Here is a 15031-nt window from a genome sequence, read left to right as displayed (position 1 = left end):
GAACCAGCTCCCTGCTAGATGACTAGACGACTCGCGCTCGTTCCACCGACCTGTCACTCCCAAGATCAATAGGGGACCGTGCTCCAGGCAAACAAAACAAAGACCCTAATCGCAGAAACAACCAGAGCAAAGGGGGGCTAGATGTAGGACGCGAGGAGCTCTCTGATTAATCCGCTGATCCCTCTTAACCTTTCAAAATGCCGGACCAAGTGCGCGCAGTGCTCAGTTACGTACTAAGTGGGTGCTGAGCCTGAGGATTCTCCGTGCTTGGCCACTTAAAGCGCAAGCCATCTGTTTCTCAACGCATGTGGCCATCTGTTGCAAAAAATGGGTGCTAAAGCGGGGCATGAGTGGCTCACGCCTGTAATCCTAGCTGCTAAGGAGGCTGCGATCTAAAGTTCACAGTTCAAAGCCAGCCTGAGGAAGAAAGTCCGCGAGACTTTTTGTTGTTGTTGGTGTTGGTCATGGAGCTTGAACTCAAGGCCTAGGAACTGTCCCTGAGCTCTTTGTGCTGAAGGCAAGCGCTCTACCACTTTGAGCCACAGCCCCACTTTCTGGTTTTCTAGTGGTTAATTGGAGGTAAGAGTCTTATGGACTTTCCTGCCTAGGCTGGCTTTGAACTGTGACTCTCAGATCTCAGCCTCCTTCGTAGGTAGCTCAGATTACAAGCGTGAGCCACTGACACCCAGGCTCATGAAGCCCTTATCTCCAATAAACTACTCAGAAAAAGCCAGAAGTGGCGCTGTGGCTCAAGTGGTAGAGCACTAGCCTGAGCCAAAGCAGCTCAGGGACAGTGCCCAGGCCCTGAGTTCAAGCCCCAGGACAGGAACACACACACACACAAAATGGGGGTGCTGATCCATCTGTATTCCTATCCCAAACAGCTCCTCCATACGAGGTACCCCAAGAATTATTGGTGATTCCTGATACTCTCTAGAAAGAAAAGAACCTAGCTCCTTTAGAGGCGTAGCTGAACTGCTACCCTGGGTAGAGATGAGAGAGAGAGAGAGACAGTTACTGGGGTTTGAACTCAAGGCCTTGTGACTTCTAGGCAGGCCCCCCCCGGTGGGCCACGCTTCCAGCTTTGGCACACAGCATTATGACTGCTGGCTTCATGGCGGCCACTGAGCTAGACTGTAGCGAGCTCTCCATGGTCCAGCTCCGTGGCAGCCGCACGGGCGTTTGCGTTACAGCGACGCCACTAAATTGCCCTCGTGCCTTGAGTCCTTCTGGGCATGTCGCCGTCCCCCAGAGGTTCAAAGCTAGCCCAGAAGCCACGCCACCCTGAGCTGGGGTTACGTGAGCCCCAGCCTGGGTGACTCTGGTGTTTCCTCCCGCAGACCGCCATCCACGGGCTGGTCCTGGGGGGCAGCTTCCTGATGTACTTCGCCGTGTCCCTCCTGTACAACGCCACCTGCGTCACCTGCAACAGCCCCACCAACCCCTACTGGGTGATGGAGCGGCAGCTCTCGGACCCCACCTTCTACCTCGTGTGCCTCCTCACGCCGGCCGTGGCTCTTCTCCCCAGGTGCGTCCCGCCGCGGTCGGCCCGGTGCCAGGCTTTGAATCCTGGCTACTCAGGAGGCTGAGATCTAAGGGCCGTGGTTCAAAGCCAGCCCAGGCGGGAAAGCCCACCACACTCTTGCCTCCCATGAACCACCAGAAAACGAGACGTGGGGCTTCTGGTTTTCAGAGTGGTAGAGCCCTAGCCTTGAGCAGAGAGAGAGACAGCGCCCGGGGCCTGAGTTCAAGCCCCACGACCGATGGAAAAGAACAAGATCCTGGGTCCTTTTTGGACCCGGTGAGTGCCTTTCCATGTTGAAATCCCAGAAATGGAGGAGAAATCAGAAACTGTCCTTCACGTTTTATTTCCTGCCAGGTTCTTTATCCTGTCTCTGCGCGGGACTTTCGGGAAGTCTTTGATCTCAGTAGCTCAGAAGATTGACAAACTCCCCGCTGACAAAAGGAGCCTGGAAATCCAGAAGTGGCGAAGCAGACAGAGGCCCGGCCCCGCCCCCGGGGGGGCGCAGCCCACCCCCCGCCCCGCCCCGCCCGCCCCAGCGCCCCCCTCACGAAGCAGCACCCCGAAGAGCGGCAGCCCTCCCCGACGCAGGCAGAGCTACAGCAGGGATGACGCCTGCCCCGGAGACAGCCTGGCGACGCTGTCCTCCGGGGAGCACCTCCTGGGCCCCCGCGGGAGCACCGCCCCCGGAGGGGACTCCAGGGAGCGGGGCAGCCACCGCCGATCCCAGAGCTCGCTGACCATATGAGAGGCGGAAGCCGCCTGCACCCCACCCGGCACGGGGCCCCCCGCCCAGCCCCCACCAGCCCCAACTTCAGGAGAGGAAGGGAGCGGAAGCCCAGCCAGCCTCCCAGCTCCTGCCGCTGCCAGACAGCAAACGGCGGTTTCTAAAGGAGGCCATGCTTCGCTTGCACTGAGTCCTCAGCGAGCTTTAAACCCAAACTCATCCTCGTGGCCTCCGAAAGAAATAGAACCTTACAGCCCTGGGGAACTGAGCTGGAAGTTTCCAGAACTCCAAGAAGTGGATCAATCCACAGCCACATGACAGGGTATGGAAATCACTGGGCTGGTCACAGCCACCGCCTCGCCCCTGGCTGCCAAGAGCTCGGCTCTGAGAAGAGACTTGAACGCACCTGGCCTCGCGGGGACGGCCAGGGTGACACCTCTGCTCTCCAGGGAGCTGGGCGTGCTTTATTGTCTCTATGCCAAGAAGGGACACAGCTGAACGCCAAAACTCTAGATTTGAACTCAGTACCATAGACAGTCCTAAGGGATGTAGGGTCACAGCTAGTTTAGAAGCAGACCTGCTGAGGACAGGGGCCCCAAAGATCCTGCTTCAACTGGGGGGCTCTGTGTCCCACCACCCACGAGTCTTCACGTGGTCATAAACAACGATATTCTTGTTAAAGCTATTTATTCTATTTATTTTGAAATACAGTGATCCGTCCTCGTGCCGTTCTCTTAAAACAAGAGAAGTCCGGGGTCAGAAGATCTCAGCTGTGACCCCCTGTGACCCCTGTGACCCAGCACCTGTGAGCCCAAATAGTGACACCGTGTAAGACAATGTCACCCCCGTCTCGTTCACCTTAAGCCCAGCATGGGGCCCCATGGATGACAGCCGGTGCCTCAGTTAAATTAAGGGACCAGAGGAAGTCTCATTCCCCAGAGAAAAGGAGGATTGTGTATACTTCATACTCCTGAGGTGGTAAATGCCAGAAAAAAAATCAAAATCAAGATAGTATTTAAGTAAAGCAATGGATGACAGACTGGTCATTGACTGTCAGAAGGAACTAGCTGCCGGGCCCTGGTGGCTCACACCTGCCATCCTAGCTACTCAGGAGGCTGAGATCTGAGGACCAAGGTTCAAAGTCAGCCTGGGGAAGAAAGTCTATGAGACTCTCATCTCCAGTGAACCGCCAGAAAACTCGAAGCGGAGCTGTGGCGCAAGGTGGTAGAGCACTAGCCTTGAGCACAAAAGCTCAGGGATGGTGCCCAGGCCCTGAGTTCAAGCCCCACAGCTGACAGAGGGGGAGGAGGGAGGGAGGGAGGGAGGGAGGAGGGAGGGAGGGAGGGAAAGAGAACCGAGCTCTCCCGTGGGTGATGGTAGCCTAAAACAGTGCTCTCAAATCAATCCGGAAACATCACTGCCCACCCCCGTACACTAGTGCCTTACATGAGGTCAAAAAAAAACCTCAGGGATGGAGACAAGTGAGACTAGCCTGTGCCCCCAGCCATGCGGAGCCCCCCCCCCCCGCATCACCCCACCCCCCACCCCCGCCACACAATCTGGGGCTCAGCTGTGCCCACAGGCAGAGTCCAGGGGGCAGGGGAGGAGCACACACAAACACACCTGAGACCTCGGGCAGTCGAAACGTGGATCTCAGGGCCCCTTCTTCCCCCCCCAGGATTCCTGCCTGTCACTCATAGCCAAAGAAAGAGCCCGGCGGAAAATTCTAGAAAACACAGAGCAGTCGACTCAAGAAACTAAAGTGTGACTCTTAGCTCTGGCCCCACAGTCTTGGGTCTTGGGGTGCCATGTACTTGAAATGGGGTCTTTCTCCTTGGCACGCAGAGGGGAAGAGGGCCTGGGAAGCAGAGGGAAATAGCTGGCGGTTTTCCCTGAGTGCCAACACTCCAGGGCTGCTCGTGGTGTTCAGTGGCCGCCATCTTGGTTGACCTGAGACCTTCCCACGTCACAAAGCCCCTCAGCCTGGACGCTGGGCCAAAATGGACACGCCTGCTCTCCTGCTCTTTCCAACTGTGACCGACCTCCCATCTTCCTCCAGAGGGGGGGGAAGTGAGACCGCTCCTCAAAGGCATTGCTGGCAGCCATACTCGACGTTTTTATATCTGCATGGTCCGTACCCCATTACCTGGAAATATGTCATCATTTTTTAAGGAAAATGTAATAAACACGAAGAAACCTGAAATTCCTATTCTTCTTTCTTTACCTCATCACAGGGCCTGAGTTCTCCCCTTCATCCATCTCCTCCTCCATTCAGCCTCCTTTCCTTCCTTATCTATTGACCCTCCCATCTTTTCTTCACCCCAGTAGCCTCTCATCAACCTCCTACTCGATACCCAGCAGCATAATGGAGGCCACGTGGACGTCAGCCCTGGCCAGACAGTGCCAAGAACAGGTTTGGCCCAGGATGAGCAGGACGCAAACCGCAGGGCCCTGGGGATTTCCTGTTTCGGGGCCCGTGAGTTAGGGGAGACCTGTCTGACTGTGGGGATCCTTCTAGAACTCCTCACATCCCCTAGTCTGCGGAAGGGCAGCCGGGGGATGGAGGACGGGGTCTACCAGCCAAGGGTGAGCCACCTGTGCGATATATGTAGTACATTATATGTTACAGATCATATAGAATATACTGTATATTGTGTATTACATATAATGTGTACCTGATGCATATTATATATGACATATAACACTATATTGTGTTATATATGTATGCACATCTGTGTGTACATATGTACGTATGTGTATATACACATATATATAATAGACATATGTCCTTTTCCCAGAGTCAAAGACAAACACGTGAAGAGAAGCGTTTGTTTGCTGGCTAGCCTTCTATTCCTGGAACGTGGGACATAATTAGCGGGGCTTGGATGTTCTGGAACCTTCTGTCGTACCTCCCTGCTCCTTCCTCAATCCCCAAGTCACTAATTAAACCATGGCCGCGAGTGAAGCGCGCTGCTGGCGCCGCCGTCGGGACGAGGAGAACTGAACCGCACAAAGGAGAAGAGCGAAGCGCTCTCTGCACCCCGGGGGGGGGGGGCTGCGGGAAGTCACCCCCGGCTCCCTCTGGATTGCACACGCACACACACACGCACACACACAAGCCAGGCCTAGTGACACACGCGTACAACCCCAGCCCTGGCGCGCGGGGCTAGGATGGTTACCGTCGGGGCGCAGCCCGGGCAAAACCCACCGCACCTCCTGGGTTCAAAGCCGCAGGAAGCAGAAAGAGCGAGTGGGCGGAGCTCTCGCCTAGCAAGTCTAAGGCTCTGAGTTCAAATCCCAGGACCGCAGTGAAGCTGCTTCCAGACACACCAGGAAAACAGACTGCCCAGGTAGCACTGCCTGCCCCAGCCGCCCCCCCCACCACCCCCCCCCGGCCCCCCACAACCCCCCCCCGGCCCCTCCATTTCTCCACCCAGAGCCGCTCTTCTTTTTCCTCCTGTTTCCACAGTCTTCGTCTCTGACTGCACAGAACGCTGGGCGCTTCCCGAGCTATGGCGGAGGCCGAGATTCCAATACAAACACCTCCCCGCACCCCCAAATCCATCCGTCTGGGGAGCGCGGGCTGGTCCCGGGGCTCGGGGGTGTTGTGAGCCGATGTATTCTGTTGCCCCGGCGCGCTCAGCCCGTGGTAACGGAGGAGGCGGGAAATGGATTCTGATCGCGGGGAGGACAGGATTTATCGCCCCCCATTAGGCCTCCGGGACGCCGTCCAGGTGAACCCCACTGCGCGCAGAGCCAACCACGTGTCCAGAGAGAGTATCGGGGGACTCCACATGAACCCCACTGCGCGCAGAGCCAACCACGTGTCCAGAGAGAGTATCGGGGGACTCCACATGAACTGGAGATGTGGCTCAAGCGGAGAGGGCCAGTGCCTAGCGCAAACGCTGAGCAAGAGCACAAGGCCACGAGTTCAAGCCCCAGTGTCAACGCGCCTGCGCACACACGCGAAGATGTAACATTTGTAAATCTCTACGAGCCAATCAGAACACCCGAGTTTATAAAACAAACACTGCTGGACCTGAAGAGACAGACTCACGTGGACTCACCCCAGGATTTCCACACTCCACCGGCCTCCGTCCATCAGACAAAAGGACAAGACACAAAACACAAGACGCGTTAGACCGAATCTGAATTGAGAGCCCGTGGACTTGCAGACACGCACAGAACATTCCATCCACCGACTGCAAAATCTCCAACAGTGTCTGGAACTTTCTGTCACACACAGCCCCCAAGACGAATCTTCACCACTTCCAAATAACTTCAAATCATAGGCTGTATCTTCTAATCAAAACGAAAGCCAATTAGAAAGCCAACCACAAAAGCGCTTCGTGAAGTATTCACAGGGAGAAGGCTGAATGAGCAGCAGCGCATTCATGAAGTCAGAGGGGAAATTTAAAGGGAAAACGACAATCCCAGCGAAGAGAATTGAGGGGAAGGGAGAACACATTTGTCACCTCTTCATGTGTCACGGAGGTCCTGTCTAGAATGCAGAAAGAGCTCAGAAAATTAAACGCCCAAAGAGCAAATCAGCGAAGCAAAAGCCTGCGTGGGCAAATGAACTGAACACATACTTCTTGTTGTTGGTGTTGTTGTTTTCCAAATGCATCCGTACAAATAGCCGACGGGTTTGAAACGATATCCAATACTTCCAGGTGTCGGGGAAATGCAAGTTACAACTACACTGAGATTCCATCTCACCCCACCCAAGAAAGCGAGCACTGGGGCTGGGGATACGGCCTAGTGGCAAGAGCGCTTGCCTCCTACACATGAAGCCCTGGGTTCGATTCCCCAGCACCACGTATACAGAAAACGGCCAGAAGGGGCGCTGTGGCTCAGGTGGTAGAGCGCCAGCCGTGAGCTGAAGAGCTCAGGGACAGGGCCGAGGCCCAGAGTTCGAGCCTCAGTCAGGACTGAGCTCTTTCTTTGTGTGTGTGTGTAATCTTCAGTGGAAATAAGGCGCGAGCCACCGGCACCCAGCGACGTCTGTGGGATTCTCCTCTCCCGTGAGCTAGTAGAAAGCCAGAAGTGGAGCTGCGGATCAAGCGGTAGAGAACCAGCTTTGAGTGGAAAAAGCTCAGGGACAGGGCCCAGGCCCTGAGTTCAAGCCCCAGGACGGGCGTTTATCTTGTGACTGCCACCCTCATGCTCATGCAGAGACACAGAACCCCGGAGCCCCCCTGTGACTGATGGGGGGGGGGTGATTTATCTTATTTCAGGGGCTGTCGGTGTTAAGGCCAAACGCAGGGAGGGGCGTGGAGGCTCTTGATTTTGGGGGACCCACCCCCCCCACACACACACCCCTTCCCTAGGCCTTGTCTTCTCAGATACTCAAACAAAAGGCTCTGTCCACTCACATTCAAAAATCTATTCATAATTGGGAAGCGGTTCACATTATGTCCCGCTAATTACCCTAGGAAGGCAGTAAAAATTAATAAGGAACTACAGTTTAATTGTTCCTTAATGACAGGGAGTTCCAAAGTGCCCTCTTGAGTAATAAAATTAACATTTAAACTAGTTCAGCCCAAGTCCCTTACATAGAACTCTCCAGAATGAGCGGCGGCTTATTTATGCACGTCGTCCTGGGAAAAACCACGGGAGTGTCAGGGATCAGTGGGTGAATGGTGGAAGGGCCGGGCCCCGTCCACGTGCAAGCACACACACGCACGCACACACGCGCACACTCACGCACACGCTACGATCAGGTGGTCCTATGCTCCTCCGATGCATCGGAGAGAAGCCGGGGTCCCCCCCCCCCCCAACGCGCTGAGCTTCAAAGCGTGTTCTAGAACATCCTAGCACGTGTCAGAAGTGGACATTTGGCTGTGACACCGTTCTGTCCCATGGCGTCTCCTCTCTCTCTTCCAGTCTCTTGAAGACGGGAGTCTTCACGTAAAGATGAGAGTTCAAGACCAGCAGCCGGCGGCTGCCATCCGCAATCAGGTAAACCAGAGCCACGGCGGCCAGGGCCACGCCCCTCCCGGGGCGGCTCCTCCCTGGCTCCTGGCCACGCCCCCGGCTGGGCTGCACACAGACAGACAGACAGACAGACAGACAGACACCTCTGCTTCCAGCACCAGGGAGGAGCAGAGGGTCCCAGAGGCAGGACTGCGGTCTGCCCAGTTTATACTGAGCCAAGGGGTGGGGTGGGGGGGGCGAGGGGGGGATGCAAAGGTGGAGGGGGTGGGGGGGCCCCTGATCTGAGCCCAAGCAAAGTCACACAGCAGGCGGGGCGGGGGGGGGGGGACCCAGCCCGGGCCTTCTGATGGCGGCACACGTTTCCCAGGCCTCGCGCAGGTTCCTTCCCCACCAGAACCACAGAGCCCTTCCCACGCGCGCTGCCCACACCCCTGCCCACACCCCCGCGGGAGCGCCGACAGGCGTGGGGTGAAGCCAGCCAGGTAAAGCTCACCGCTGGCCTTTGAAGGGAGCTGCCGGGAGGTGGCGGGTTCAAACCCTGGCCCAGCTTCGCCTGCAAACTTCATTTGCTCAAATCCCTTGGTCCTTGGCCTTGGCACGCCTGCCCCCCAGTGGCCAAGATCATTACTGCCGTGCAGTCTACAGAGCAAACGAAAGAGAAGCTAGATGCAGGGGTGCATACACCCCCCCCTCTCTCTCTCTCTCTCTCTCTCTCTCTCTCTCTCTCTCTGTCTCTGTCTGTCTGTCTCTTGTCTCTCTCTGTTTCTCTGTCTGTCTGTCTGTCTCTCGCTCGCTCTCTCTCGCTCTCTTGCTCTCTCTCTGTCTCTCTGTCTCTGTCTGTCTCTTGTCTCTCTCTGTTTCTCTGTCTGTCTGTCTGTCTCTCTCTCTCTCTCTCTGTAAAAGCAAACCCGAAGGTGACAGACAGAAGGACATGTCACATCCCCTGCACACACCTAAGTATGTTGGCCTCAGCTGGGAAGAAATCTGAAGCCCAGCAGCAAAGACCTTCGGGTGACGCACAGATTGCAGAACTGATTTGGGGGTTCTTGGGGGTCAGGAGTCTTGGGGAACTTACAGGGCAGGAAGATGGGACTGCCCCCCACGTGTCCCCAACCAACACCGGCATGAGTACGCTCCAAGTCCTGCCCCCCTCCTCCCTGGATGAGTCGTGGGTGGGGGTGGGGTGGGCGCCCGGACTGAATTTGCTTTCAGACAGACAGACAGACAGACAGACAGCGGGACGGCCGCGGGCGTGGAGGGCTGAGCGCCCTGCCCCTGAAGGGAGCGTTTTCTAGATGGATCAGCAGGTCCCCCGGTTCCGGAGAGGCACAGGGACTTCAGGGGGAGGGGGGCTCCCCGGAAAGTCACCCCCACGTGCTCAGTGCGGGGTAGGACCCCCTCAGTCCCCCCCCCGTCCTTGTGAAGGCAAAGGCCTGCAGGGGGTCACGGGCCACGCGTGGTTTTCGGGCGTCACGGTGGGCGGAAAGGGAGACGCAGGAGCCTTGTGTGGAGGCGGGGGGGGGGGAGGGGAGGGGGGGAGGGGGGAAGGAGGGGGGAGGGGTGTCCTTTTCCTCTCTCGTGGGAGACCTCACCCCCCGGGACTGTGTCAGCTGTGGGGGCTCACGGTTCAGGGGCGCGCTCGGAATGTGGGGGGGCAGACCGTGAACACAGGCAGCCAAGGCGGTGATGGTGGGAGGATCGCAGCTCGAGGCCAGCCCGGGGCAGGACGGCCCGAGCCTCCAGAAAGCCACACCAAAGCAGCTCAGGGACAGCACCCGGGCCGCGAGTTCGAGCCCCGGGACAAAGCCATTGGCAGCAAGCGCACAGGTCCCCTTCGGGCCGTCGGGCCCACCGTGGAGGAGGAAAGGGGGGACGGGAGGGGCCCTCGGAAGCGAGCGGAGGCTCTGGCCGTCCGCAGAGCCTGACCCGAATGGCGTGTGGAGAACACCCCCAAAATGGAGCACCTCCATTTCCGCCCCCCTGAAGATGGGCGCTGTCGGGAAGATTCGCCGTGTTTCTTCTTCTTCCACGTCCCCCCCTCTCTCCGGCGGAAGCGCGGATGCGGTTGCCATGGCGACGGGTGAACGGTAACTAACAGGGCCGCGCCCGCCCCGGGCAGGCAGCCACGGGGGAGGGGAGGGGAGGGAGGAGGAGGGGGGCTGCCAGGCTCACCCCAGGAAAACTGCCTGGCCCATGCGCAGCCGCACACCGGGAGCGGCTGCAGACTCTCAGGCCCCAGGGATACACGCCCGACACGCACACCCCGTGTGCATCCGGGGCGGGAGAGCGTGGGACCCGCGCGAGGAGCACACAGCGGGGCCTCGGAGCTTGTTCACCTCGCGTGTCCGGCGGGCGCTCTCCCACCTGAGCCGCGCCTCCGCCTTGGCTTCGTGCTGCAGCTCTCCACCTCCTGAGGGCGCTGGGGCTCCAGACTCGAGCCCCTGGCACCCAGACAAAGAGCCCGCGCTGCAAACCCCCGCGGCGGACGCTGCTGGGCGCGGGCCGGGCCCCCACTGCGTCCCCAGCCCGGGGCACCGGGGAAAATCTGCACCCCAGGGCTGGGAAGGTGGCCCAGCGGCGGAGCGCTCGCCTCGCATGCATGAAGCCCTGGGTTCGATTCCCCAGCACCACATACATAGAAAATGGCCAGAAGTGGCGCTGTGGCTCGAGTGGTAGAGTGCTAGCCTTGAGCAAAAAGAAGCCAGGGACAGTGCTCAGGCCCTGAGTTCGAGACCCAGGACTGGCAAAAAAAAAAAAGTAATCAGTGTCATCACGAGACATTGTGCTGGAAATGGATTGGACGAGGTGGGGGTGGGGACCGCAGGGGAGAAGCCGGGAGGGAGTGGGGGGGGGGGCGGGTGACACTGTCCCAAAACACCCCAAACCCCTCCGCACATCACCTCGATAGCAGCAAGAAAATGGCTTCTCCGGAAGCCACCAGCCCCCGCGGCCGTCCATGCTGACGCCCGACACGGTCACACACGCGGGTCCCATCCGCTCCGGATTCTTCCAGAACAGCACGGGCATCACAGATTCTTCCAGAACAGCATGGGCATCACGGATTCTTCCAGAACAGCACGGTCATCACGGATTCTTCCAGAACAGTTCCCTACCTGACTTCCCCTGGGGAATCCATAAGTGCAAACGAGAGCCACTCGCTGGGACCGTCCGCGTGGGGGGGGGAGAGCCCCCCACTGGGCACGGAAGACCCCAGGAGGCCCCTTCTCCCATCGGCGCCCCGACGTCTGCGCTCCCCCAGCTGCAGAACTGAACTGCACGCGTCTGACGCTGACACGACCCGTGGAGTTGAGTTCTCAGAGCTGAGGATGCTCCCGGCCCGCAGGGGGGGGGGGGGCCGGCCCCGGCCCCGGACCACCCGGGGGGGGGGGGGGAAGACGGCTGGACCCAGAGCAGCTGCAGATTCCCCACGCCCGGGCCACCTCTGGGAGACACGCGGCCTCGGGACTCGCTGCGGCTGCCGTGGCGCACGCCTGGAATCCCTGCAGCACACACCCACAGCGAGCCAAAGAAGGGGAAGAGAAGCCGGGCGCCGGCGGCCCACGCCTGCCACCCTAGCGACTCCGCGGGCTGAGATCCGAGGATCGCGGTTCAAAGCCAGCCCGGGCAGGAAAGTCCCCGTGAGACTCTGAGCTCCGAGGAAACACTCCAAACCCGGACGTGGCGCGGGGGCTCGAGGGGTCGAGCGCTATGTTTGAGCACTGAGCGTCTCAGGGACGGCGCCCAGGCCTTGAGTTCAAGCCCTAGGACTGGCTCCAAGAGGGGGAAGCGAGTCAAGTGCGTAGCAAGTAAAACCAGGCCCTGAGTTCAAATCCCGGTGCCACCAGAAAACAAAAAGTCTACAGAGATGATTACTGCAAGACAGGTGCACGAGATGTGGAGGGGGCGGAGCGCGGTGAAATGACACGGTAAGAAGCTGGGCACTGGCACACCCAGAGCCCGGGTGCATCCCCCCAAAGCCCACCGCCAAGGTCCTACCGATCCCGGAACGTGCGTGTGCTAAAACGACCCAATAGAAGATAACCGACCAGCCAGGCGTCCGTGGCTCACGCCTGTCATCCTAGCTACTCCGGAGGCCGAGACCTGAGGATCCAAGTTCAAAGCCAGCCCCGGCAGAAAAGCCTAGGAGACTCCTATCACCAGTGAGCCACCAGACAAGCTAGAAGTGGCGCCGTGGCGTAAGTGGCGGAGCTCCAGCCATGAGTACAAAAAGCCAAGCAAGAGAGCGGGGCCTTGAATGCACGTGTCCGTGCTGGCACACACAAAAAACAAGAATAAAAAACGAAAAGCTCCACCATTGCCAATTCCTGCATCCAGTCAGCCGGGGAAGAAGGCAATATGTTTTTTTTTAAACACAAAATAAAAATAGCATGGTATCCAAAGACAGAACGAGATTCGAGTAGTAACACCACGAGAACGAGCCGCCCTAAGTCCCTTAGGCCCGCACCCTGCCCAGTACACCACCTGTGCTGCCCAACATCTTCCTCCTGCGATCACACCTGAGTCCACAGCCCAACAAACAAGTTGATCATCCGCAAGGCCAGGCCCTGACACATACGACGTTACATCCCATCCCTGTCCTACGCCGCTGCCCAACACCACCGCACCCACTCCGCAAAGAAAAGAAGGTGGGGAAAAAATATTCTCCTTGTGGAGATGGACCCAGGACTTCACTGGAATCCACTGACTCTGTGTGTGCGTGTGTGTGTGTGTGTGCGCGCGTGTGTGTCCTGGGGCTTGAACTCAGGACCTGGGCGCTGTCCCTGAGCGTCTTTGGCTCCGCTCGAGCCACAGCGCCCCTTCCCGCTTTCTCGGTAGTTTTAGTGGTGGTAGGAGCCTCACAGACTCTCCCGACCCAGCTGGCTTCGAACCCTGATCCTCGGATCTCAGCCTCCCGAGTGGCTAGGACGACGGTTCCGCCGACATCTTTATAGTCATCGAGTGCCACCAAAGGCTCACCTGCTCCAACTCCACCGCCGCCCCACTTACCCTCCCAGCCCCCCGCACAGAAACCAGCCCCGTGGCAACGACTCTCCCAGTTCCTGCTCCCCACGACTTCTGGAATGTTCCTTTGCTTTTCGTTTTGTTTGTTCTCCCTCCTCCCTCTCCCTCCTCCGGCCCCTCCGGCCCGCTCCTGCCCGGGTTTTACCGCTGCCGTGGGCCCTTCTGTACCGTGCAGAGCGGGAGAGGAGGTTGAAGGGCGAGCATCTTTCTGGAACAAGGCTCCCTGCTGTCAGGGGCTGACAGACGGACGCACGGACCCTGGGCTGGCTTATTTGCATATGCTTTGCCTGGAAAGTCCCTTCTCGATTCCCTCCTGCGAGGAAGGAAGGGGTTGGGCCTGGGCCTCTCTGGAAGGTTCTAGCCCTGGCAGTGTCAGCTGCTCTTAGAGGAGGAAGGCGGGGGGGGGGGGGGGCCTCAATATCTGTCCAGAAGCTGGCAGGGAGCAGACCCTACCCAGGGGAGCCCCACGAGGCTCTTTGGGGGCTGGACAGGGACACCCCCCCCCCAGCTGCTCTGGCCTTATATTCTAGAGAGTTCTCTGCAGGATGTAGGGCCTCACCCACGATGCGCTGGCGGGGGGCTGGTCCTCGACTTCCCGTCTGTACTTTCCCGGGGTCCTGGTGGGGAAATCCCAGAGCTTTCTTGGCCGCGCCATGAGCCTGGTGGGTTTTTCAAGCAGAACTAGGCTGAAAGAAAACCTCAATGTAACGCTCACCATAAATAAATAAATGATGTGTGCAGGCTTTTTTTTTTAAACAGGTTGCACATCAGGTCGAAGGTCCCTCTTCCTCGCTGCAAAACCATAGGCCTGTATTGGCTCAAGAGCTGAACTAAGCCAAGCACTGGAGGCTCACACCTTTAATCCGAGCTACTCAGGAGGCTGAGATCTGAGGCTCGGGGTTCGAAGCCAGCCCCCGGGGCAGGAACATCTATGAGACGCTTATTTCCAGTTAACCAGCAAAAAGCCAGACGTGGAGGGTTGGGGATTTAACTCAGTGGAAGAGCACTGAGGGGGCTGGGAATGTGGCCTAGGGGTAGAGTGCTTGCCTCCTATACATAAAGCCCTGGGTTCGATTCCCCAGCACCACATATATAGAAAAAGCCGGAAGTGGCGCTGTGGCTCAAGCGGCAGAGTGCTAGCCTTGAGCAAAAAGAAGCCAGGGACAGTGCTCAGGCCCTGAGTTCAAGCCTCAGGATCAGCACAAAAAGAACAAGAATGTGTTTAAATGCCTGTCCATGATCACATTGGTACAGATTCACAGGGCCGGGGATTGGAATGAGATGCTCTGCCCTCCAATCTCTAATGTCCCTTCGGGGGCCATGGCTTACCAGGGGTCCACACTGCAAACCTTTCCTCCCCGAGACCTCTGCTTGCGGAGAGGCGGGGCCTCTGCACGCGCTCTGGTGGAGGCTGATCCACGCTGAAACACTGCGCAGCACAGCAGGCCAATGGCAAGCCAAGAGTTCAGAGCCAGTGACCTCACAGTGAAGCGTTTTGGGGGGGTTTTTTTTTGGCCAGTCCTGGGGCTTGGACTCAGGGCCTGAGCACTGTCCCTGGCTTCTTTTTGCTCAAGGCTAGCACTCTGCCACTTGAGCCACAGCGCCCCTTCTGGCCGTTTTCTGTATATGTGGTGCTAGGGAATCGAACCCAGGGCTTCATGTATAGGAGGTGAGCACTCTGGCCGCTAGGCCATCTCCCCAGCCCCAGTGAAGCGTTCCTAACAGGCCCAGAGCTTCCGAGTGTGCGTGAGGGCGCTTCCTAATGGATCCCTTCCCTTCATCAGCAAACTGACAGCGAGCCCCCCCACCCCCCCCGGGGAGGA

The 15031-nt window shown here is 58.3% G+C and overlaps 1 protein-coding gene across 1 annotated transcript in view; it reads left to right on the top strand.

Annotated features, from left to right (window-relative positions):
- The window catches only part of Atp10b (ATPase phospholipid transporting 10B (putative)), a 45052-nt gene extending 42782 nt beyond the window's left edge, over positions 1–2270 (top strand). Inside the window, 2 exon segments of the mRNA XM_048334152.1 lie at positions 1341–1528; positions 1880–2270. Of these exon segments, the coding sequence (XP_048190109.1) occupies positions 1341–1528; positions 1880–2270 (579 nt within the window).
- Positions 2271–15031: the final 12761 nt, after the last annotated feature.

Source organism: Perognathus longimembris, chromosome 25 (genome assembly GCF_023159225.1).
Source record: "Perognathus longimembris pacificus isolate PPM17 chromosome 25, ASM2315922v1, whole genome shotgun sequence".
NCBI classification, from domain to species: domain Eukaryota; kingdom Metazoa; phylum Chordata; class Mammalia; order Rodentia; family Heteromyidae; genus Perognathus; species Perognathus longimembris.
Note: the sequence above shows the minus strand (reverse complement) of the source record. Positions and strands in the feature narration are given on the sequence as shown.